This window comes from Macrotis lagotis, chromosome 1 (genome assembly GCF_037893015.1).
Source record: "Macrotis lagotis isolate mMagLag1 chromosome 1, bilby.v1.9.chrom.fasta, whole genome shotgun sequence".
Classification (NCBI taxonomy): Eukaryota; Metazoa; Chordata; class Mammalia; order Peramelemorphia; family Peramelidae; genus Macrotis; species Macrotis lagotis.
In genome coordinates, this window is record NC_133658.1 from 642,963,483 (window position 1) to 642,986,288 (window position 22,806).

Here is a 22,806-nt window from a genome sequence, read left to right on the forward strand (position 1 = left end):
ACAATAAAGAATGGAAGAATTGTTTTAGGGAGGGGGCTCTTAGGGAATAGGGATATATTCTTGGAGAATGGGAAGTTGTCCTGGGGAGGGAGTGGGGAAAATGTGTCCTAAGAAACCCCTTTGGCAAAGAAGGCATAAATATTGGAGAAAGTGGGGTTTTCTGCTTTAGCAAATGGTAGGATATCTTTTAGGGGATGGGAGTATTCTAGGTACTTGAGGAATATTGGAAGACTAAGAAATTGGAGGATTGGGTCCTAGGGAATAAGGAGGGGGATGTTCTGGAAAATAGATGTGGGCTTTTGTCCTGGGGAATGAGTGAGAACGAGGAAAGGGGAAATGTGGTATCTAAGAAATTCAAATGTGGTTTCCAAGATAGAGGTCGAATCACAGTCACAGGAAGGAAGACAGGGATAGTGTCCAGCCCCTAGGCAACCTCCACATTGGCAGAAAGCAGATGGGGAGGAGATGGAGGGATTTGACTGCTAGTAACCTCACTACTGCAGCAGCAGCAGCAGCAAGCAGCAGCAGCAGCAGCAGCAGCAGCAGCAGCAGCAGCAGCAGCAGCAGCAGCAGCAGCAGCAGCAGCAGCAGCAAGCAGCAGCAGCAAGCAGCAGCAGCAGCAGCAGCAGCAGCAGCAAGCAGCAGCAGCAGCAGCAGCAGCAGCAGCAGCAAGCAGCAGCAGCAGCAGCAGCAGCAGCAGCAAGCAGCAGCAAGCAGCAGCAGCAGCAGCAGCTTCTTCCTTCCCCTCCCAGTTAGCTCGGCGGTATGTGACAGGTGGAAGACTTAAAGACACAGGATCATGTGCCTTGGGTTGGCTAACCTACTTACTCTGGAGAAGATGCCATGGTAGAATGGTAGGGACAGGGGGGCACTGTGAGGAGATGCCCTAGGAGAAGGCCAAGCCTGAAAAGGCATTCTGGAGACTTGGCAAGGAGTAAAATGGGAAAGTCCCATAAAGTACCAAGATCTTTGTGAGGGAAAACAGATTCAGGTCCCCATTGTCCTGTCCATCAGTACTTGTGATACCAGGTTGGCTGATGGGAAGAAGTGTTTCTCCAACAGGGAGAGTGTAAGCAGGGAGGTGTAAGTGCTTCTGCATGTTTGCAGTCAGGAATATGCTTGTGTATGGTTCCTCGTGTGTGTACAATCTTGGAAGCTCTAGGTCCCTTCCCAATAAACTGTCCCACCTTTCTTACTCTAGAGGTCTGATAGTGATGTATCTGTGTGTGTGTGTGGGGGGGGGCAGAAATTTGGAGATTGAAGGAAGGTATTCAAAGTTCATCAGAAAGTGCCCTCCCCTTGTCCCCCCCCTTCCCGACATAATACTTTGATTGGTGACTTCTGGGAGTGAGTTTCTCCTGGGGGAAAAGATACTGAATTGAAGTCGAGAGCTAAGGGCAAAGGAAGGAGAGGGGCGTCAGGCGGGTGCGAAGGCTGTTTAGCCGGATACAAAAACACTGCCCCCCCCAATTGTCTTTCTTGTATTGCAGGACCCCTATTCTTTGAGATGTCTTATTCACGGTTCTCTCTCCCCTGCCCCTCAGATCTCCTCCTCAGTCCTTTTCCCATCGCTCCTCGCCACTGACACCGCCCCCACCTGCTCCCTTAGTTTCCTCCCCATGCTTGCCCCCCCTTCCCCCCGCTCTTTGCGGGGCTGCGCCGCCCCTTTAAGAGCGCCGGGACCAGGCAGCCGCCCGGAGGAGAGCGCAGCCGCCCGGCGGGCCGGCTCCGAAGGAGGCAGCGGAGCGGGAGGGCTCCAGGCAGAGGGGGTTGCGCAGCTGGCCCAGAGGTGGGGTGTCTAGCCCACGACCCCCCCATCTCCCTCAACCCCGGGGCCGGGGCCCCCCTCGCGTCTCGGCCCCGCCCCGGCCCCGCCCCGCCCGGGCAGCCGGACCGGGAGCTGGACAGCTATATTGCAGCCAGAGGCAGGTAAAGGGGTAACCGCGAAGACCCCAATGCAGGGGGGGGGGAGCGGGAAACGCCTTATCCCTTCTATCCCATCAAGCCTCCTATTCAGGAGCCCCGGGGCGCGTCAAGGTGACTTGGGTGTGTGTGAAAGAAATGTGGGGGGCTATACTTGTTAGCCCAGCGGCTGGTGGGGGGGACAGGCCTCCCAATCCGTGCTCCTGCCTCCAGGGAGGACCGCCGCAGCGCCCAGGAACGGGGCTCTGGGGGAGCGGGACCGGCCGTGGGTCCCGTTTCTCCAGGGGGAGAAAGGAGGCCTCCTTGGCTTTGGGGATGCTCAGTCTCCCCACACCCTTCCCTGGCTGGATCCCCTCCCTCCACGCCCCTCCCATTGTCCTCCCTTCTGGATTCCAGCCCTCCTCCCTCCTGCCAAGGGCTGGGGCTACTGGCCAGAGTCCTGCCGGGTAAGGAGATTAGAGCTTCAGAGAGGAGGGAGAGGAAAGGGCCTGCAGAGTTAGCAGCGGAATAGGATGGATTGCGGGCACAGTTGAAGGGGCTAGAATCTGATGGCTAATAAAAGGCGCTATCTTGGGGTATGCATTAAGAGAACAGAGCCCTGAGGCATCTGGGTAATGCAGAATAGCCCGGACCGGATTTCTCAGAAGGTAGGGCTGAGATGGTACCCGGGACTTACTTAAGAAAGACCTTGAGGAAGAACAGGGATGGAGTGGGACAGGAGAAAGCAGGCACTGTCAGCGGATGAGATGAGGGGCCTGTGTAGGCAGCTGTGTGTTAAGGCCAAAGAAAAAGAGCGTGTTGGGGGCAGGGGATGGAGCAGTGGTAGAGATGGAAGAAGAGCCCAGGGCTGGGTGTGATGTTAAACGAGTTCCCCTCAGCTCCCTGGTTCCCTGCAGGGCAAAGAGATGGAGGAGAAAGCACTGGAGGTGGGCAGCTGTGGGCTGGGGCCAGGGGCTGTGGCAGTGGCCCTGGAGGATATGGCAGGGCGCCCTGGCCCCACAGAGCCCCCACTACTGACCACACACCTGAAGAAAGTGGAGAACCACATCACAGAAGCCCAGCGCTTCTCTCACCTTCCAAAGCGCTCTGCGGTTGATGTAGAGTTCGTGGAACTGTCCTACTCTGTTCGAGAGGGACCCTGCTGGCGCAAGAGGGGTATGAAATGCTCTGTTACTTCTGTTTCTGAGTTCTCTGTCCCCTTATTGTGCTCTTTTCCCTCCTCCCCAGGGAGTGTTATCTGGATACCATGCCCTCTACCTCTTAACTTGTCATGGATGCTTTTTGCCTTCTAAATGGGCACCCTATCCTCTGTCCTTTGAGTGGACACTGAAAGCTTATAAAGCCATGTAATCTTAAAGTTGGAAGCGTTTTCAGAGATCATCTAGTCCCATTCCCTATTAGATTCATGCATTTCTGAAACAATATTGGAGATAGACAAATAATGGGGGTGTAGTGGAAGGAGTCCAGTATCTCGAATCAGAGAATTTGGGTTTGAATCGTACCTTGATGTACCAGTCTTCCCTGGGTAACTTTAGGCAAGTCACTCACCCTGAGCTTCAGGTGTGAAACAAAGGAGTGATGATCTCTAAGGTCCTGACAAACTTGCAATTTTGTGAAACTTTTTGTAATATCTCTAAGTGGTCATCCATCTCTGAGTGTTTTGAGGAGTAAGTTCATTACTTCCAGTGTAGATTTCTTTTGCTTTCATTCCATTTGCTTGCTACTTGACTGCCTATATCTTCTTCTTACTAAATACCCTGATCTAGGAATCTAGACAAATGACAAAAATCTGCGATCTGGTAAAGAATTGTGAGGAACTATCTCTATGGAGGTTCTCTCTGTTCATTGGACGCAATGCTCCTAAACGAGCAAAATATTCTCATGTCTCATATGAATTTAGGCAAACCACCTTTCTGTGAACCAGAAGACCTCTGAAATGGCTTCCTGTTATAAGTTTATGATCCCCTGACCACAGTCTATTATTATAATATCTGACACTCATGTAGTGTTTTAAAGTTTATTAAGTATTATATACTTGTATATGTATATAGTAATTTTTATCTCAATAACAAGAAAATGTTATTCAAAGTCAGGGGAGTAAAAAGCTTTTAATCATTTTTAGGGAAGAGAATAAAAGAAGACTTCCTGGAGGAGGTAGTATTTGATTTAAACTTCAAAGGACAGGAAAAAAATTAAATTGTTGAAGAGAGATAGGGAGACAAGCCAAACATAGGAAAACTTGAGAAAAACTTGTAATTGTGAGAATGAAGTGCTGTTGTGAGGCAGGGTGGCAGAAAGTTATTCAATTTGGATGGAGGGCAAAGTTATCTAAGCTAAGGGAGGATAGTAGCAGGTTGAAGAGAGCCTTGAATGCCAGAAAAAGACTTTTTAACTTAAATTAGTAGGTAATACAGAGCAACCAAAGATTTTTGGGCAGTGGGATTCTAGAAGGGAAGGAAGGGGAATAGGATTAATTTTATTGTAGAGATGAGGAAGAAGTGTTTCAAAGATATTAGCTTAAGGTCACACAGTAAGTGCGTGGTAGAAGTGGGACCTCTCAAGAGATTTTCTGATCTCCAACTCATATTCTTTCGCATTGCATCATCTTGGTATTCTTCTAAGTGCAGAACCAGTTAGGAAAGGTAGTTTTCATTCCTTTTCCTGGTCAAAACCTGATGCTCAGTGGAGGTGTTGAAATAGGTGTGTGATGGTTTGGGGACTAGGAACTCTGTGTCCTGGGTTCAGTAAAGACTTGTCCCTCCTCTGCTTCAGGCAACATGAGCTGAGAATAGGGAAGCTAGGTTTCCCATAACCAGGGTGGAGATTGGGAGGGTGAATTGTTCTCCTGGATTTGGATTTGAGAAGCTAAACTGAAACACTTCTGAGCAGGACTTCTAGCTAGCAACCTTCTCTCCCTTTAGTGTCCCATCTCTTTTTTACACACAGGTACTCCTGGGAACTTGAATTAGGACAGGGGCCAGGGTTAAATGGGAATTTGAGCATCAATATGATTCCAGGGGTTAGAACTAGCTTTCAATAAAATAATGAAAGAGGAAAAACTTTTGAAGGAGAGTACCTCTCTCTCTCCTTATTTTATGAAAAAAATTAATTACTCTCCTGGTTTGAATATATGAATAATATGAAATCTCTTTGAAGGTAAAGTCACATCCATATGAATATATATATATATATATATATATATATATATTTGTTACTCATGAATTTTATGTGAGCTAGATTCTTTTTTGTAAAAGGAAGAGAAGAATAGGAAAACAGCCTATAAAGTATCTGAAAAGTCTTAGTGTAGATTTAAACTTTAATAATTTCATATGTATAAATGTTTAAACTTAGAAAAATGTCACTTACAAGTTTATTAATTTTTTACACTGATTTAATTTTGAATAATAAATTTTTAATTTTAATTTTAACAAGACAAATCATTATGCATTTGGGACAGTTTCTGGATGACATTTTCTCAAACATGCATTGGCAGAGGAGGTCCTCTTGCTTGGCTACCTTGATCATCTGTTCTTTCTCCATTAGATTTTTTCTTGTAGAGTCATATAAAAACTGTCACATGGGCATCAAAACCTTGTTCTTTGGATGATCTTAACAATAGGTATGATTATAAGTGCAATCCTTTCCATCATTGAACAGTACTAAAGATTTTATAAAGTTAGAAATTTTACTGAGTAATGTATAAAAGCACAATATAATAGTTTTTAGTGGTATGCTTATTAAGAAACATTCATATTTTAAACATTTAAATAATTGAGTTTTCGGTTTTTTAAGCCTTTATACTTCTGAAGTAATTGAAGTACTATTATTTTTTAGGTAATCCTGTACTTAGACCTAATTGAGGCAGCATTGAGTTCAAATGCTGTAGCTGATTCATTAATTGTTCTATCTTGAGCAAATCATGACCTTCCAGTAATCCCCAGGCAAGCCTCTGGAAGGCTACAGGGAAGCAGTTTCCATCAGGGAATTCCCAACACTGATGACATCACAGGTGTGATTTCCATGTCTGTCCTAACCCACTGTGCTTCTACTCTTTTACCTCTTCTAACTTTTGGTCACACCTTTAATCCTCTCTTCCTTCTTTTTTTCCCCTCTTCCTTCATTTCTTATACTAGAGAATAAAAGAGAAAAAGAAGTTTGGAATAGAAAGAAAGAGAACAGGTGAATACCAGAGAGAAAGAAGACATTTCCTTTCTCTGGTAGACATTTGTGATAATGGTAAATAAGGCATAGCATTTAATGATCCAGAGCTCTTTGACATCCATTATCTCATTTGATCTTCCCAACAGCCCCCCCCCCAATGAAGATAGTATAAGCATTACTTTTTCATTATACAAGTGAGGAAACTGAGGTTCCAAAAGTTCACTAGATCTAGTGATTGAAGAACTCTTAATGAGGAAATCATAAGATTTAGAAGTGGAAGGAACTTGAGATAATTTAATCCAACCTCTTCACTTGACAGTTGGAGTTTATGAGACCGAGAGAAAGAGGTTAGGTGACTCGATTAAGAAAATAGTAGAGCCAAGATCTGAACCCATGTTTTTTGACTCTGAGTATAGTGACTTTCCCATAACATCAAAAATTCTTTGTCTAAGGTCACATAGCTAGTAAATAGCTTTTGTATAGCTTTTGTGACTGAGGGGGAATAGATTAGATGACTTCTAAGGTACTTTCCTTTTTTTAAAATCTATTAGGACTTTAATGTCCCGCCCCCCCCCCTGTGAAACCCCATTTTCTGCCACTTTACATTTAGTTAAACTTGACTTCCTGAGGAGTTCAATTCAATGTAGAAACTGGGAAAAATCAAGGGAGAACCCCTTCCCTTAAAGTGTTGCTAATACATAGGTGGAAGAGATCATTTCCTAATACATAGGTGGAAGAGATCATTTCCTGAATAGTTTTTTGATGATGGAAACAGGATTAGGATTGATGACCTCCCTTATACTTCCTGTGTCATCTTGGGTGAATCACTTAAACATTTCCAGTCTCAATCATGACATATGGTGGTCAGGCAGCTCACTTCTGTCTATAGGTAGAAAGCAGAACCACATGACTTTTGGAAGACCCTTTCAGCCTTTGTGATTCTGTGAATCACAGGGTCAAAGAGCTGGAGAAGGTTTTAAGGTTCACAAAGATGATATTCAGAACTCACAAAATCTGCAGCATTTCTCAGGGATGGGGGTGGGGACAAGTGACGGGGAGGAATTAAGCATAGTCCCTGTTTAGCTAATTGTGGGCCAGGTATTGTGAGCCAGTCATAAATGGTCTTGGGGTAATCTTTTCTATCCAACTTCAAGTGGGCTGGATGATGTAGGAGAGAGGAAGTTGGGGGGGAAGGCTATGAGTTCCTTCTCTTGGATCACCTCTTGGGAGCTGGCGTTTTTATGTCACTTGAAGCAAGGGAGGCTTTTCCAGAAGGGTAAAAAGTTGGAAGTAACTCTTTGGATTGAAGGAGAGAGATAACAATTCATGCCCTCAGAAGAGTAGTCAACATCTTACCCCTTATTTCATGACCCAGATTCTCTCTTCCTCTTACTGAAAATGTGTGCACTTCACATTAAATTCAGGAAATTATACCTTGATTATCTTGACTTGGGGGGTAGTCATCTCAGACTAGGTAGTAGAGAAAAAAAGAGAGGGAATTGTGTGTGTGTGTGTGTGTGTGTGTGTGTGTGTGTGTGAGAGAGAGAGAGAGAGAGAGAGAGAGAGAGAGAGAGAGATACTTCTGTACTCAGTTGCTGCTGATAACCACAGATAATTTTATACATCATCTTAAGATTTACAGAAAGCACTTTCCTCACAGCAATAAAAGTAGTATACTCCCATTTTATAGAGGAGGAAACTGAGTCTCACAGAAGTTAAATGACTTTCCTCAAACTACAAACCTGGTGGAAATATAATAACCAAGTCTGATCCTGAAGAAAAGATGAGAAAATGAAGCTCTACCTTCTTTGTTGAGGGGGCTGTGTATATATTATGGAGACATGCTATCAGATTCAGATGATGTATTGATCATTTCATTGAACTGCATTATTTTTTTCTTTTTAAGATTCTCTGTTATAGTAGATGATTCATACTTGGTATGGGAAGGGGAGGAATATATTAGGAAGTTTAAGTTATATAAAAACAAATGATGTCAATGCATCTTAGAAAAAAATCACAAAACTAGTAAGTGATCAAACAGAAGAGTCTCTCTAATTCTAAAGCTGGGATTCTTCTTCTTTGTTGTTCAGTATTGTCCTACTCTTCATGACCACATTTTGGGGTTTTCTTGGCAAAGTTACTAGTTTGCTATTTTCTTCTCCAGCCCATTGAACAGAAGAGGAACTGAGGCAAACAGGGTTAAGTGACTCACCCAGGGCCACACAGCTAGTAAGTGTCTGAGCTCAGATTTGAACTCAGGAAGATGAGTCTATCTGACTTCAGGCCCAACATTTTATTCCCTGAACCACCCTCTACTACTAGATCATGTAATCAAAGCAAGGTCAACTTAAACAATCAACTCCTTCATCTTTGCCCAAGGTTTGTCCTGAAAAAGACACTGAACTGCTTGGGAGATTGGGGTGTCTATGATCCCTGATGGCCTCTCCTTCCTCCTAACCCCAGGTTATAAGACCCTTCTCAAGTGTTTGTCTGGCAAATTCTGTCGAAAGGAATTGATTGGCATCATGGGACCTTCAGGGGCTGGGAAGTCCACATTCATGAACATCCTTGCTGGATATAGGTAAGGATGGGATTTTGTGTGTGTGTGTGTGTGTGTGTGTGTGCTTGTACACGCATGTGGTGGTGGGGAATGAAAAACATGATGAATTGGGAGGAATAGGACTTGGCTAAGGGAGAAAGTTTCTGGTGGTTTGGGAGAGTTTAGGATGGAGGTCTCTGGGAAGGAACAGAAGGCAGAGTTTGGAGTTTTTCAGAGATTGGTAGCCTGGGCTTGGAGGATATTCCTAGCTGTGATCCCCCTTCCATGCTATTCCTCCAGGGAGACTGGCATGAAGGGGCAGATCTTGGTGAATGGGCGGCCTCGGGAGCTGAGAACCTTCCGCAAGATGTCATGCTACATCATGCAGGATGACATGCTGCTTCCTCATCTCACTGTGCTGGAGGCCATGATGGTGAGGGTCTACCCCTATTCTAGGGATTGAGGTACTGACATAACTTTCTCCCTCCCCAGAGTTTTCCTTGGTTTTCATAGGTATAGCAATGATACAGTCCATCAAGCTATTGAGCATCTTCTGTGTATAAAGGAAGCATCATGTTATGTATGTAGAGGAAGGCAAACATTAGAGGAGATAGAGCTACTGCCCTCAAGGAATTTACAGTCTCATGTGGGGGGTGGTTAATGGACATTAGATACTTCACCATCATTATTCCCCCTTCAAGGTTGATAGGCACTATGGAACTCCCAACACTAGGATGCTCTGGTAAAGTCTCCTCCTCTGCCTCTGTTGAATAAATGAAGGGATGGGGTGAGGTGGCATTCATGGGGCCTGCATATTACAGGGCCCAGACCACTCATCAATCTCTCTTTTTGGACTCAGGTCTCTGCCAACTTGAAGTTGAATGAAAAACAGGAGGTGAAAAAAGAGCTGGTGAGTGGAGGAAGAAGCTGGTCAAAAGTTCCCTTTCTCTGTGAGCTGGGCCAGTGGGACTGAAGGGTAGGGGAGACCCTGGGGAAGAGAGAAATGACCCTGGAGCTAGCTCAGGGCAGGATGGAGGTGGTCCCCAGGTGAAGTACCCTAGTGAGGTCTTTTTAGGGCAGAGAAATGGCGGGATGGCATGTGGGCTTCTGGGAGCCCTCTAGGCTGATGTGGGGGTGGGCTTTGGCCAGGTGACTGAGATTCTGACAGCTTTGGGGCTGATGTCCTGTTCCAACACGAGGACAGCCATGCTTTCTGGGGGCCAGAGGAAGAGACTGGCAATTGCTTTGGAGCTTGTCAACAACCCACCCGTCATGTTCTTTGATGAGCCTACCAGGTATTTTTCTCCTCAGTCTAATCTTTCCCTCATCAGCATCCCCCCCATCCCCATGCCAAATAGAGTGATTGAAAGACCTGGAATCTTTGCTTTCCAAAACCAACTCAGAAGAGTTAAACAGCTGGGTTCTGTGTTTCTGATATTCCAATGGTCTAGCGTGGATGCAGTAGGAGAGAGGGAGAGAGAGAGAGAGAGAGAGAGAGAGAGAGAGAGAGAGAGAGAGAGTGAGAGAGAGAGAGTGTGTGTGTGTGTGTGTGTACAAGCTCTTTGAGAAGAAGACTATCTTTTGTCTCTTTTTGTACTCCCCCAGCACTTAGTATCTGGCAGTTAATTATTGTTGATTGAATTGAATAGGAGTTAAGGTGAGAACCTTTTCTCCTCATTCTAGCTCCATTCCCTCACTTCAGTTCTCTTTACCACTTCCTCTTCTCTCTCTCTCTGTCTCTCTCTTTCTCTGTCTCTCTCTGTCGTCTCTCTCTCTCTCTCTCTCTCTGTCTCTCTCTGTCTGTCTGTCTCTCTCTCTGTCTCTCTCTGTTACTCTCTCTCTGTCTGTCTCTGTCTCTCTCTGTCTCTCTGTCTCTCTGTCTCTCTGTCTCTCTGTCTCTGTCTCTGTCTCTCTCTCTCTCTCTCTCTCTCTCTCTCTCTCTCTCTCTCTCGGCAGTGGGCTGGACAGTGCCTCCTGCTTCCAGGTTGTATCACTAATGAAGTCCTTGGCTCAAGGGGGTCGTACCATCATCTGCACCATCCACCAGCCCAGTGCCAAGCTTTTTGAGATGTTTGACAAGGTTGGCTACCAGTTTTCGTTGTCTTTCTGGATAGAGAGGATAAAGTTAAGGAAACCCATTACTGCCTATTGTGTCCAAGCCCTGCAAAAGTGGGGAGTAGGGAGGTTTGCTGGATATGCAAATGTATGGTCCCTGGTAGGAAGAGTGGTCCTGACTTGGGCTAGGGTATGGTGGGGGATGCCAATCTCACCCACTTACCCCTTTTTCATCTTTTTTTTTTTCAATTCTTACCTCCAGCTCTACATCCTGAGCCAGGGTCAGTGTATCTTCAAGGGTATGGTCACCAACCTGATCCCTTACCTGAAGGGTCTGGGCCTACATTGTCCCACCTACCACAACCCAGCGGACTTCAGTGAGTGAAAGTGTGTCACTGCTAGTTGAACTCCAGGCTGGCTCCTTAGTGCCCACGTGGGCAGAGCCTCCTTGGTGGAGGGACTGGGGTCTTGAATTCTGCCCTTTCCTGTATTGGACAGTAACTACACATGATTGACTGGGGACACTGGTTTTGTTCTGAGGTACCCAAGCGACTCATCTTTCTTCTTCCACAGTCATTGAAGTAGCATCAGGAGAGTATGGGGACCTGAATCCAGTACTGTTCCGAGCAGTACAGAATGGACTCTGTACTGTGGCAGAGAAGAAGGACAGTGCAGAGAAAAACCATGTCCAGTCCCCCTGCCCTCCTTGTCCTCCAGTGAGTGAAAGAGAGAAATGCAGGCTTTGTGGGTATGGAAATGGGGGTCAGAGTTGGGGAGAAAGTAGTCAGGATAAAGAGGAAGATGAAGAGGACTGCTAGGTGGTGGTCATCTCTGAGTTTTAATTGCTTCATCTAGAAATGAAGAACTTAGGACCTTTAATGTTCCTTCTAGTTTTAAATTCAGCAATCTTGGGATCCTTTCCCTTGCCAAGGATCCTGCCCTTGGAAATGGAGCATCAGGATGCTGCCAGATTCTACCTTGGGCCCTAGCTGACCTCAGCAATTTGGAAGGTCCTTGTTTGCTGGGCTGGGTGGGGCTGGGCATCATTTCCAGTGGGTCCTATTCCCTGTGACCTTCCTTCTGCTTAGGAAGTCGACCCTATCGAGAGTCACACGTTTGCCACTAATACGTTCACCCAGTTCTGCATCCTATTCAAGAGAACCTTCTTGTCCATCCTCAGAGACACGGTGAGAGACTATCCTTTGTGGGCCTGGGAACTGCCATGCTGCCATGGGAACGGAGAGGAAAAAAAGAAAGGGCTTCCTGGTGTGAGCCTCACTGTTCACCTCAGGGGGTTTCTTGAAGACAGCTTTGAGAGTTCTTAGTTAATGTGGTCAACCCAGAGTTTGTCTTGCCTTCTTCTAACTGCCCCCCAAATGGTATTATCATTCCTCCTCTGGTACTGCTTCTCCCACCCAGTACTGAGGTTTGGTTCTTTCAAACAGAGCTCCCTGATCTATCTCCTTAGTACTTGACCACTCTCTACCTACAGGTTCTGACCCACCTTCGATTCATGTCCCATGTGGTCATTGGTGTACTTATTGGTCTCCTTTACTTGCACATCGGAAATGATGCCAGCAAAGTCTTCAACAACACTGGCTGCCTCTTTTTCTCCATGCTCTTCCTAATGTTTGCTGCTCTGATGCCTACTGTTCTTACCTGTAAGTCCTTAGCACCTGGAGCTCCTGGGAGGGAGGGGGGACAATGTGGGGAATGAATAAGTATCAGATTCATTAATGAGATGGTGAGAGACTGGCCTGCAGGGAGACGAGTATATTGTTCTAAGCTTCAGGAAGGCTGATAGACTGTGGGGGGAGGAAGGTTAGGACAGAGATCTTATGGGGGGAAGGGAGAGAGAAAATTTTCCAACCCTACAGCCCCAGCAGTAGACCCCTCAGGAGACAATAGAAGGTTTGAGTTAGGGAGAATAATAGGATGGGTCCAAGTTATAGAAGGCTTTGAATGCCTTTTTCTTTCCCTGTTCCAGTTCCCCTAGAAATGGCTGTCTTCATGCGGGAACATCTCAACTATTGGTATAGCCTCAAAGCTTACTACTTGGCTAAGACCATGGCTGATGTGCCCTTCCAGGTAAGTTTATTAATCAGTAACTTAATCAACAAAAAAAATGATCCCTGATCTTCAGTGTAAAATTTGGTTTGGGGGGCAGCTAGGTGGCACAGTGGATAGAGCACTGGCCATGGAGTCAGGAGTACCTGAGTTCAAATCTGACCTCAGACACTTAATAATTACCTAGCTGTCTGGCCTTGGGTAAGCCATTTAACCCCTTTACCTTGCAAAAACCTAAATAAAATAAAATAAAATAAAATTTGGTTTGAGAACTGAAATTAATGAATGTGAAACAATAACAATCTCAGAATGTGTATGATAAGGACAGAATGTATAGACTGAATGAGATAGAGTCCCGTGGTCTGGGGTCATCAGGGAAGGAACTTAAAGGCAGACCTCGAGGATAGGTGGGATCCAGAGAAAGGGTAGAAAGAGGGCATTCCATGCAAGGGAATAGTGAGTGAAGTCCCAGAGGTGAGCCTGTACCCAACTACAGTGGAAAAAAAGAGCCCAGGGTCTGAATTCCCTACCCTGACTATATGTGGAACCCTGATCAAATTATTTCCCTTCTCTGGCATAGATAATAATAATAATAATAATAACAACAACAACAACAACTAGTATGGTTATTATGCTTTAAGATTTTCAAAGCAGTCTACTTATATGTTAACTCATTTGATCTTCTCACCCTGGGGAGCATAGTGAGCTGAACTAAGAGAACCTTGTACATACACATTAACAGCAACATTGTGAGATGATCAGCTATGTAATGGATGATGAGCAGTTCAGGAATCAACCCTGAGAGATCTGCTATGAGCAATGCCATCCACATCCAGAAAAAAAAAACATGGAGTCTAAATGTATACCATGTTCATTTTTTAAAAACTTCTCTTATATTTTTCCTTCCTTTCTCCTTTTTCTTCCCTGAATTCTAATTCCTCTCTCACAACATGACTAATATAGAAATATGTTAAACAGAATTGTACATGTATAACTTTCACCAGACTGTTGCTGTCCTGGGGAGGGGGAAGAGAAGGAAGGGTGGCAGAAAAAAGTGAAACTCATAAATTTGCAAATGAATGAATGTTGAAATACTACCATTGCATATAATTGGAAAAAATAAAATAAAATTTCAATAAAAAAGATACAGGCATAGAGAGAAAAGTGTTTAAGACTATTATTGAGTTTACTTCCCTCACCTAAAGAATGAGAGAGGTGGACTAAGTAATCTTCAGAGGTCCTTTCCATTCTGAGATTCTATGAGACCTGTCCTGGGCAGAGCCATTTGAACCTCATACTCCTCAGGGGTCTAAGACAAGAGGAGGTCTAGTCTCAAGGGAGAAGACCAGCAGTTCTTACACCAACCCGTCTTCAACCTTCTTCTTGCTCCCATTAGGTGATTTGCCCCATGGCTTATTGTAGTATTGTATACTGGATGACCAGCCAGCCAGCTGAAGCCTCCCGATTCCTGCTTTTCTCTGCTCTGGCCACAGCCACTGCCCTGGTAGCTCAGTCCCTGGGGCTACTGATTGGGGCTGCATCCAACTCTCTACAGGTGGGTGGAAGTGGGAGAAACAGGTAGGAAAGAATAGGTATATACTTGGGGTAGGGCATAGAGAGAAAAGGAAGCAAGAAAAGAAAGAGGAAGGGAGAGAGGGAGGGGAATGGAAGAAAGAAAGGTAAGAGAAGAAAGAAAGGAAGAGGAAAGGGGGGAGGGTAAGAGAAGGCAGAAAGGAAGAAAGGCAGGAAGGAAAGAAGGAAAGAGGAAAGAAAGAGGATTTCTTCAAGGTTTCTATACTAGTCTCTTTGCTAAGACCTAAGAAACACAAATACAAAAAGCTCAGTCTCTACCCTCAAGATACTTGCAAACTAATAGAAGACAATACATGGTGTTCCAATGAAATGAGTTGTGGGGCTGGCTATGGAAGCCAAGGCTTCCCTTCCCAAGAGTAAAGGCTGTGTATACGCCTAAACATCCAAGAAGACTGTAATGGTCCCAAGTGTTTTCACCCCCAGTCATCTTCTGTTCCTTCCTTCACATTCTCAGGTGGCCACCTTTGTGGGCCCAGTAACTGCTATCCCTGTCCTCCTCTTCTCTGGCTTCTTTGTTAGCTTCAAAACCATCCCTACCTATCTTCAGTGGAGTTCCTACCTCTCCTATGTCAGGTAAGTCATTGTTTCCATGCTCATCAACTCCCACAGTCAGGATTCAGCCTCCTGGCTGCTGTCCTGGCATAAAGGTCCCACCTTTCCATTTCCCACTTTGTATGTCTTCCTGACAAAGGAAGAGAAGTTCATTTTCAACCTCAGGGACCTGCATGCACTCTGATACTGTGTATGGGAAAGGGATATATGCTCTACCCATAGTGAGGAGCAAAGGCTGGCAACTACCTGTTGTTCCTGTTGTGTCCAGGTATGGCTTTGAGGGAGTAATTCTGACCATCTATGGCATGGAGCGGGGGGACCTAGACTGCTCAGAGAACTCCTCAGGATGCCCATTCCAGAAACCTGAGAGTATCCTCCACCAACTGGACGTTGAGGACGCCAAGCTCTACCTGGACTTCCTGGTCCTAGGCATCTTCTTCCTGGCTCTGAGGCTGTTGGCATATCTTGTGCTCCGCTACCGGGTGAAGTCGGAGAGATAGAACTCCCCACTTCCTCCCATCCACAGCAGGAAGCCCTCTTCTTCTCTTCCCCACCTTCCAGCCCATTGGGACTGTTTTAACCTCCGAGACTTGGGAACTGGTTGCTGGTGCAGCCAGCCTGCCCCTGACCCCAACCCCCACTTCATCGTTGTTGATCTGCTCCATGGATTTTCAGGTGCTCCCAGAGGACCTGTTACCTCCTGTGTTTTGATGCAGTTTGTGGTTTCCTTCTCACCTCTTCCTCAACACCTGCATGCAAAAGGACATTTGTTGAGCTATGGTAGCTCCCTTCTCCTCTCCCTCCAATTCTACTTTCCCTGCCCCATCAGAGCCCTCTTTTTTCTCCCACTGTCTGCCTGGGGGTGGGGGTGGGAGCCCATCTGAGTTTCACCTCTAGAAACTCCCCCCTTACAATTGACCAAAGTGCCCCCTCTCCTCCCCAGGGGGCCCCACCACGCAAGTGTTTGTAAATTGGGCTGCAAAGGGTTGTTTTAGTACCCAGGGCTGGTCCCTGGTTGAGTTCCCTGGAAAGTCCCACTATGAAATTGAGCAGGGGGAGACTCTGGTAGTCATGCCCCTCACCCCCAACTCTAGACTGCTGGAACAATCTCTTGAGGCAGAGGCTGGAAATTCTGTCCTTGATTGCCCCTCTCAGGCCCCAGGGAAGGGAAGGCTTAGGGTCTTAAGGTGCCCCATCCCTCCTGTTCATCTTCATTTGCTGGAGGGATGGTGCACAGTGGCACCTTAGCAATAATGCCCGTTTCTTTTGCCCACATTGGAACTGGAGAATGCACTTTATTTTGGGAGGTGGAGGGGTGGGAAGATGCTGAAGGGAATGACCTGGAGCCTGCCCTCCCAGGCCTTCCCAACCCCTCTCCAAACTCATAGGCACATATCCACAATCATCTCTTGACCTTGGGAGAGGGACCCTGAGGAGAGTGAGCTGAATGTCATCTTCCAAAGGCTCTGGGAAGGTGGGATTTCTGCTCAGGGTCATCTTGAAGAACTGTATGGGTGACTCCTCTCCAGTCTTCTCTCTCTCTCCACAAAGCCTGGGACAGGCATAGGGCACTCTCTCCACCTGTATTTCAGGACCTGGCAAAAGCACAGGCAGCTGGCACAAGTTGGCCTTGGCCAGCTCCACCAGAATCCCTTCTTCCTTTGCCATAGAGCACGCCTCCCTGGGGCTGGCACCCCCTGTACACACCCTCTTCCCTTTCCTCTTGGCTGCTTGGTTCAATCTTCTGACGACCCCTCTGCCCTCCTCCCAACCAGCCACAGCTGCCCTGGGCATGAGAGCACCACCTCATGGGGGCCAGAGTGACAGACATATTCAGAGCATTTCTGGTTTCCCTGGTGGGGGTCTGAGACCCACTGCTGCTGAGCTCCCTGGCCTGGGTGCTGTGACTGGCTTCTAGCTCCCCTCTTCCACTCACCCACAGACTACAGTCTCCTATCTTATGGAGATGTCAGTGTATTTGTGGGATTTCACTCATTATTAATAAAACCTATATTTATACGGTACTTTGGCTGTGTATGTCTCTGACAGTTGAGACTGGAGGGTCTCTGAAGCAGCTGGTTCATGTCAGTCAGGTTTACATTTGCTTGTGTGCCTAAGAGTCCATCTGGAAATATTGCACATGGTTATGGGTAAATGTGTGTGCTGTCCCTGTAGTGGTAGAGGTGATGTGCTGTTGGATTTATGCATTCTGTGTCCTTTGCCTGTTCTTTGTTTTGTGGATGTGGAAGTGTGACTTACCCTTCAGTGGTCTTGGTACTTGGATTCTATAGGTCCTGAGGAAGAGGAAGTCCTGGGGAATGAGCCTAGTCAGTAGCTGGGAGGGGAGGCTTAGACCACAGTAGCAGGGGTAGGCATGTTGCAATGGGAATAGCTTCCCCATGCTCCTAAGGCCTACACAGTTTTTCCCCTGACCATAATGATAAAACTTAGAAAGTCAGATACATGGACATTTAACGAATCCACTTGGGTCCTAGAATGCTGAGATTATGAATCTACAGATACTGTAGATCTTGGACATGATCATGCCAAAGAGGGTCAATCTATTCTCCAGCCTTTCCCACCTGGCAAGTTTCTGTGTAGCTTGAATGGTATGATTGGCATGAGCCCTGGAAGAGTGTGGGCATAGGAACCATCCTTGGTACCCTGTCTATGCAAGATAAAAAAAATGAGAAACCTAGTCTACATCTAAGTCATTTTCTAGGCCAAGGTGGGGATGGAAGTGGGGGGAGACAACCCTTCAGCTTAAAAGAATAAATTGACTTCACATATATGGTATGTGTATGTTTAGGGTGTGTGTGTATGTTGGGAGGTGTAGCCCTTATTCTAGGTTGTGCCATAAAGAACAGTTCTCAAGGTACCACCTCTTCTTGAGAGTTAAACAAGTGAGCAAATCTTTCAATTCAATTAAACATTTATTTATTTAATTATTTTTTGTAAGGCAAGTGAGGTTAAGTGGCTTGCCCAAGGCCACACAGCTAGGTAATTATTAAATGTCTGAGACTGGATTTGAACCCAGGTACTCCTGACTCCAGGGCCAGTGGTTTATCCACTGCACCACCTAGCCGCCCCTAATTAAACATTTATTAAAGATTTACATGTTTTATTAAAGATCTACATCATACTGGATCTAAGATCCAGAGATCTCAGGAAAAAAACCGATCATTCCTATCCTTATGGATCTGACTTCCCTAAGATACGGGGCCTGGGAGCTCCCCTCCTCTCTCTAATGTCCCTTCTCCAGAGTTAGTATCACTGAAATGCAGGGTAGGTGGGGCTGCTTGGAACTCAGCTCCCCACTCCAACATGATCATTACTGAGGTGAGAGCCCAACTTTAAGGCAGCAAGGCCTTTCATAGTCCACCTCCCCAGGCAGCTGGCTACGCTCCTGCTGGTCCATGCTACTTGGAGAAAGGAAGGAACACAACCTCCTTCAGGGCGAATCTTGGTTCCCTAGCTCTTGGAGGAGCTTTTGTCCATGGAGCAAGTAGAAGAGGAACTCCCATTCCTGCACAGGGTGACCCCCGTCTTAGTATCTTGTCAACCTAATTTACTTCTGCCAGGCCATTTGTGGAATTTGATCCTTCATAAGTAAGGCCTTATGGACATGTTCCTGGGCATATGGATGGGTCTGGTGTGCTTGGCTGAAAAAGTCAGTGAGTGATTTCTGGAACACCTGTTAAGGGATGATCTGGCAGGTGAGCATCATTAGTAGTGAGATATGTGTACACCACAGGTGACTGCATATTTTGTGTGTAGGTGTAGGTGCTGAGTGTGTTTGGGAGTTGAACCTATGATTTCATTGGCATCAGTCAGCTCACAAATGAATTCATTCATTGGCAATCATGGTGAAATGACTTGCCCAGGGTCACACAGTTAGTCTGAAGCTAGATTTGAACTCAGGTCCTCCTGCCTCCAAGGCCAGTGCTCTATCCACTGCACCACTTCTCTGGTCCTCAACAAGTCTTTATTAAACACCTACTATGTTCTAGGCAAAGTACCAGGAAGACAAAAACAGTCCTTTCATTTTCCAAAACCTATCAGTAAGTAGCTCCTTCATAACTTCAAGAGCAACCTAAGGTACCAAAAGGTTTAATGACTTGTCCGGGGGCCTCTCTACCATTAATTGCCAGATATGAGTTTAGAGCATTAGAAATATTATTCTGACAACTTTGTAAAGGCTGGTTTTGAAAGAGGAGAGACTGGTTGCAGAAATACCAGCTGGGGGACTATGTGTTCACAAATGGGTGGATTATATTTCTATTAGTATTGAATGATATAATATATGTAAAGTACTTTGTAAATCCTAACCCCAAATATCAATGTCAGCTACTGTCATTTACTATATGTACAAGATCCTTGAGCTGGATATTGCCTAACATTCATTCTGTCCTTGTGCTCTCCCTCAGTCATCTTATAGTCATCCCATCAATGATTACCCTCTAGAGATGACTTAAATCTCTCTTTGTTTTTGGTTTTTGCAAGGCAATGGGGTTAAGTGACTTGCCCAAGGTCACACAGTTAGGCAATTAATTATTAAGTCTGAGGTCAGCTTTGAACTTGGGTACTCCTGACTCTAGGGCCGGTGCTCTATCCACTGCGCCACCTGGCTGCCCATTGAATCTCTCTTTGGCACTGACCTCTCTTTGAAGTATTTCAAACTGTTTATGTGACATTTCCACCTTGCTTTCCCATTCCTCTTAGCGCCTCAAACTCAGCAGGGTTAAAACCCCAAACTTTCTTTGTTTCCCCTAAAGACAGTAGTCTAATGACAGTATTGTTATCACCATTCACTTAATGGTTTCTTGCCCCTTCTCCTCCTTACCCATCATGAAGTCCTGAGATTTCTATAAATCTCTCTTATATGTCCCCTCCTCTCTAATTTCATTGTATTAGCACCAGCCTTGATTACTAAGCTGATGAACTATTGCAAAACTTCCTAACTGCTTTTCCTGCTTCCTCTTTCTTCACCCTCAACCAGCCCATTTTTCACATTGCTCTCAGACTAATCTTCCCCATGAGTGGATGTGGCTTTCCCTCTGCTGGAAAATCTTTCATTACAGCCTTTTGTTTAATGGAAGCCATGGTTGCCCAAGTGGAATGACTTTTAAGGGTATTAGCAAGTTTTCCTATTTAAAATATGCTCCCTCCTCCTTTCATGATGTCTTAAACTCAGTTCAATTTAATTCAATCTGCTAAGTAGCAAGGTGTTAGGAATATTACTCTATTAGAAATTGTTTTCTTTCTCCTTTCTTAAAAAATTGAAAATAACTCATATTTCTAGAGTACTTTAAGATTTCCCAGAGCATTTTTCTCCCTATATTCCTGTGAGATACTTGATGCAAGTATTAGTCTACTATTTTTACAGTTAAGGGACCTGGAGACTCAGAGGTTAAGTAGTTTGTCTGGAGTGAAACAACCAGTTAAGTGTCAAAGCTGATATTTTAGAACTCTTTCTACTTTCTACTACAAAATGGGAGGGATGACACATTAAATATTCATCTTGGAAAGGCTACTAAAGTGGCTGACCAGAGGTTCCTGATAAAGCAGGATCCCGAAAGCAGTGAAGAAGGCAAGGCAGAGGCAAACAGACTTTCATAATTGAGGGGTGGCTCTCTCAATGAGCTCTTGCATTGCATAGCTCTACACTGAGTAGTGTGAGTGTATAAGTATAGACTAAGTCCTAGCTGTGGGTGGTAGGTAGGTGGCTCCCCTTCTTCAGCTTACGTGGGCTCTGGGCGTGTCAGTTCCAGCACTTTATACTGGCACACTATTGGGGGGGGTGGGGGTTTCTAAGGAGCAGGAAGCCCTGAGGGCTGAATTTAGTCACTACTGGGTGGGGAAGGTCAGACCAGAGCAGCTGGGGGAGCAATTTTGGGGTAGGTGTAGTTTGTCCTACCCTCCTCCTCCTACACTCAGTCATATGGACCAGGTGGAGCTCAGGTAAGTCTGTTGGTCCTGGGTCTGGGGTGGCTGAATCTGTAAACACTGTGTGGATGGTGCCCATCAGACCCCACAGACTGCTGGGCAGGTCAGAGATAGAAGATGGCCCTAGGGCTTCCTTCTTGAGTTCACTCCTGTATAACCTGATAAGGAGTGGATTGCTGCTAGGGTCCCAGAAAAAAAAAAAACAAACTGTAGACAAATTAAGGGAAGGGGGGACTGTAGGGCATGGTTTTTAGAAACTAGGAAATTATACCCCCAACCCTTTGCCCCTGTAATGAGGAGACAAGAAACTTTGAGAGCCCTCCCCTCTCTCCCTACTTAGCTGTAGGGGCAGTTTCCAATTGATGGGTGAGATGACAGGGTGGAGGGTCACCTCCCAAGGAAAGACTGCTTTGAGGGCAAGCTGGGTCTGAGCAAGGATGTCGTTAGCAGATGCCCTCCCCCCAATGCTATCCACCCTTCTCATTGATTCATTTACATCCGAGGGAGCCATCAGCTCATTACTTAATTGGGCAAGGGCACGGGAAGGTGGAGCTACAGCTGTAGGCTTCCCTCTAGTTCCCATCAACTGTCAGAGGAGGAGCGGGGGACTGGCTGGGCCGGGCTGGGCCGGGCTGGGCTGGGCCGGGACTGGCTGGGCCGGGCTGGGCCGGGCTGGGCTGGGCTGGACTGCCAACTGCCTATCTTGGTAGTGGAGGCGGGGAGGGGAGGGAGCTGGCCAGGAAGTCTTCCCTCGGCTCGGAGGAGCAAGGGACTCTGGGAGCTCTAAGCCCAGGACTTGGCGGCACTGGGGTTGGGGCCACCCCCCCGACCTAGGGCTGCTCCCCCAGACTGGGCAGCAGCTGGTAAAGCCTTTATTCTATTCCTGCATCTCTCACCTTCACCCTCTGGCTTCCCTGAGCTTTTCCTTCCTCTCCCCTCTGCCCTCTCCCCCAGGCGTAAGAGGAGTCAGGAAGTGGGGATACCCTTTGGGGGGCAGTGCCAAGTTTGGGAGTTGGGGGCAGGCCCAATCCATGAAAGAGACTGGCTAAGGCTGACCATGTAAGGGAGGCAAGAACCTTTGGTGCCTGTTGGCAGCTTGGGTATGGTGGGAAGCTCTTTATTTTTAGAAGCTGGAGAACTCACTTGGAAGGGCAATTTGGGGCCCCAGCAGGGAGACACGGGGGACTTGAGCAGAGTTCCTCAGTGGCTGCTGGGATCCTACCCTTGTATTTTATCCCATGCCTTCATTCCCTCCCACTCTTTTTAGAGGGATTGGGAGCTCATCCTATCCCGCTGACCAGAGAAGGACTGGGATCCTTGTCCTGGATCCTTTCTGCGACCGTGTGGCCTCTCTTATGATTCTTACAATTTTTCTTATACTCCAAGGTTCTTCTAGAGTTCTTACTCCAAGCATTAATCTAGCATTTTCAGGTTGATGCTTCCCCTGGTCCATTTGACTAGTAAGAAGTTGGGGTTCAGGGCTTTCTGAGAAGGATCCCTGATTTAAGACAAAGGTATTAAAGCTCTCTCTCTCAAGGGAAGTGGGGGAGGTGGTTCCTTTGTGACTGGGACAGAGAGGCTAGTGGATTTGGAGAGAATCCACCACTCAGAGATGCTGTCCTTACAGGTTTTGGGAGCTGGAGGAAGATGGAATATGGGGCTGAATTTCCCTGGCTCTGACTAACTCCTCTCCACCATGCAGTGGCGAAGTCACTTGCCCTGGATCTCTTGGGGCAGAAATTTGAGGGGTCCATTTTGGCCGCCAGGTGAGCAGAAAGTTAGGGATCTTGTTCTTCAGTATGGGAGTTCTTTATGTCTGTCCCATCCCTTCCTTAGTATCTGAAGGCTATCCCCCAAAAGAACAGAGACCTGGATCATAAGTAATCCCGACTGTCACTAATAAGCTGAGTCATTTTGGACAAATCATTTAATTTCTCTGGACCTCAGTTTCCTCATCTCTAAAGGAAGAA

At 46.3% G+C, this 22,806-nt stretch overlaps 2 protein-coding genes across 3 annotated transcripts in view; both read left to right on the forward strand.

The window, feature by feature from the left end:
* Nucleotides 1-2,235: 2,235 nt before the first annotated feature.
* ABCG4 (ATP binding cassette subfamily G member 4) lies at nucleotides 2,236-16,892 on the forward strand. The gene is made up of 15 exons (XM_074215238.1): nucleotides 2,236-2,570; nucleotides 2,820-3,078; nucleotides 8,548-8,665; nucleotides 8,924-9,056; nucleotides 9,483-9,533; nucleotides 9,773-9,918; nucleotides 10,580-10,703; nucleotides 10,941-11,055; nucleotides 11,252-11,394; nucleotides 11,767-11,865; nucleotides 12,171-12,339; nucleotides 12,666-12,766; nucleotides 14,142-14,300; nucleotides 14,793-14,911; nucleotides 15,159-16,892. Exons 1-15 carry the CDS (start codon nucleotides 2,538-2,540, stop codon nucleotides 15,388-15,390), a joined length of 2,001 nt encoding a protein of 666 aa, XP_074071339.1. The 5' UTR covers nucleotides 2,236-2,537; the 3' UTR covers nucleotides 15,391-16,892.
* Nucleotides 16,893-20,741: 3,849 nt separating this feature from the next.
* The window catches only part of NLRX1 (NLR family member X1), a 30,868-nt gene continuing 28,803 nt past the window's right edge, over nucleotides 20,742-22,806 (forward strand). The window contains exons 1-2 of one of the 2 annotated variants that reach the window (XM_074215240.1): nucleotides 20,742-20,851; nucleotides 22,464-22,602. In XM_074215240.1, the coding sequence (XP_074071341.1) occupies nucleotides 22,533-22,602 (70 nt within the window). In that variant the 5' untranslated portion in view covers nucleotides 20,742-20,851; nucleotides 22,464-22,532. Of the gene's footprint in view, nucleotides 20,852-21,579; nucleotides 21,700-22,463; nucleotides 22,603-22,806 lie in introns of those variants that run through there. The other variant, XM_074215239.1, reaches the window with a different exon arrangement.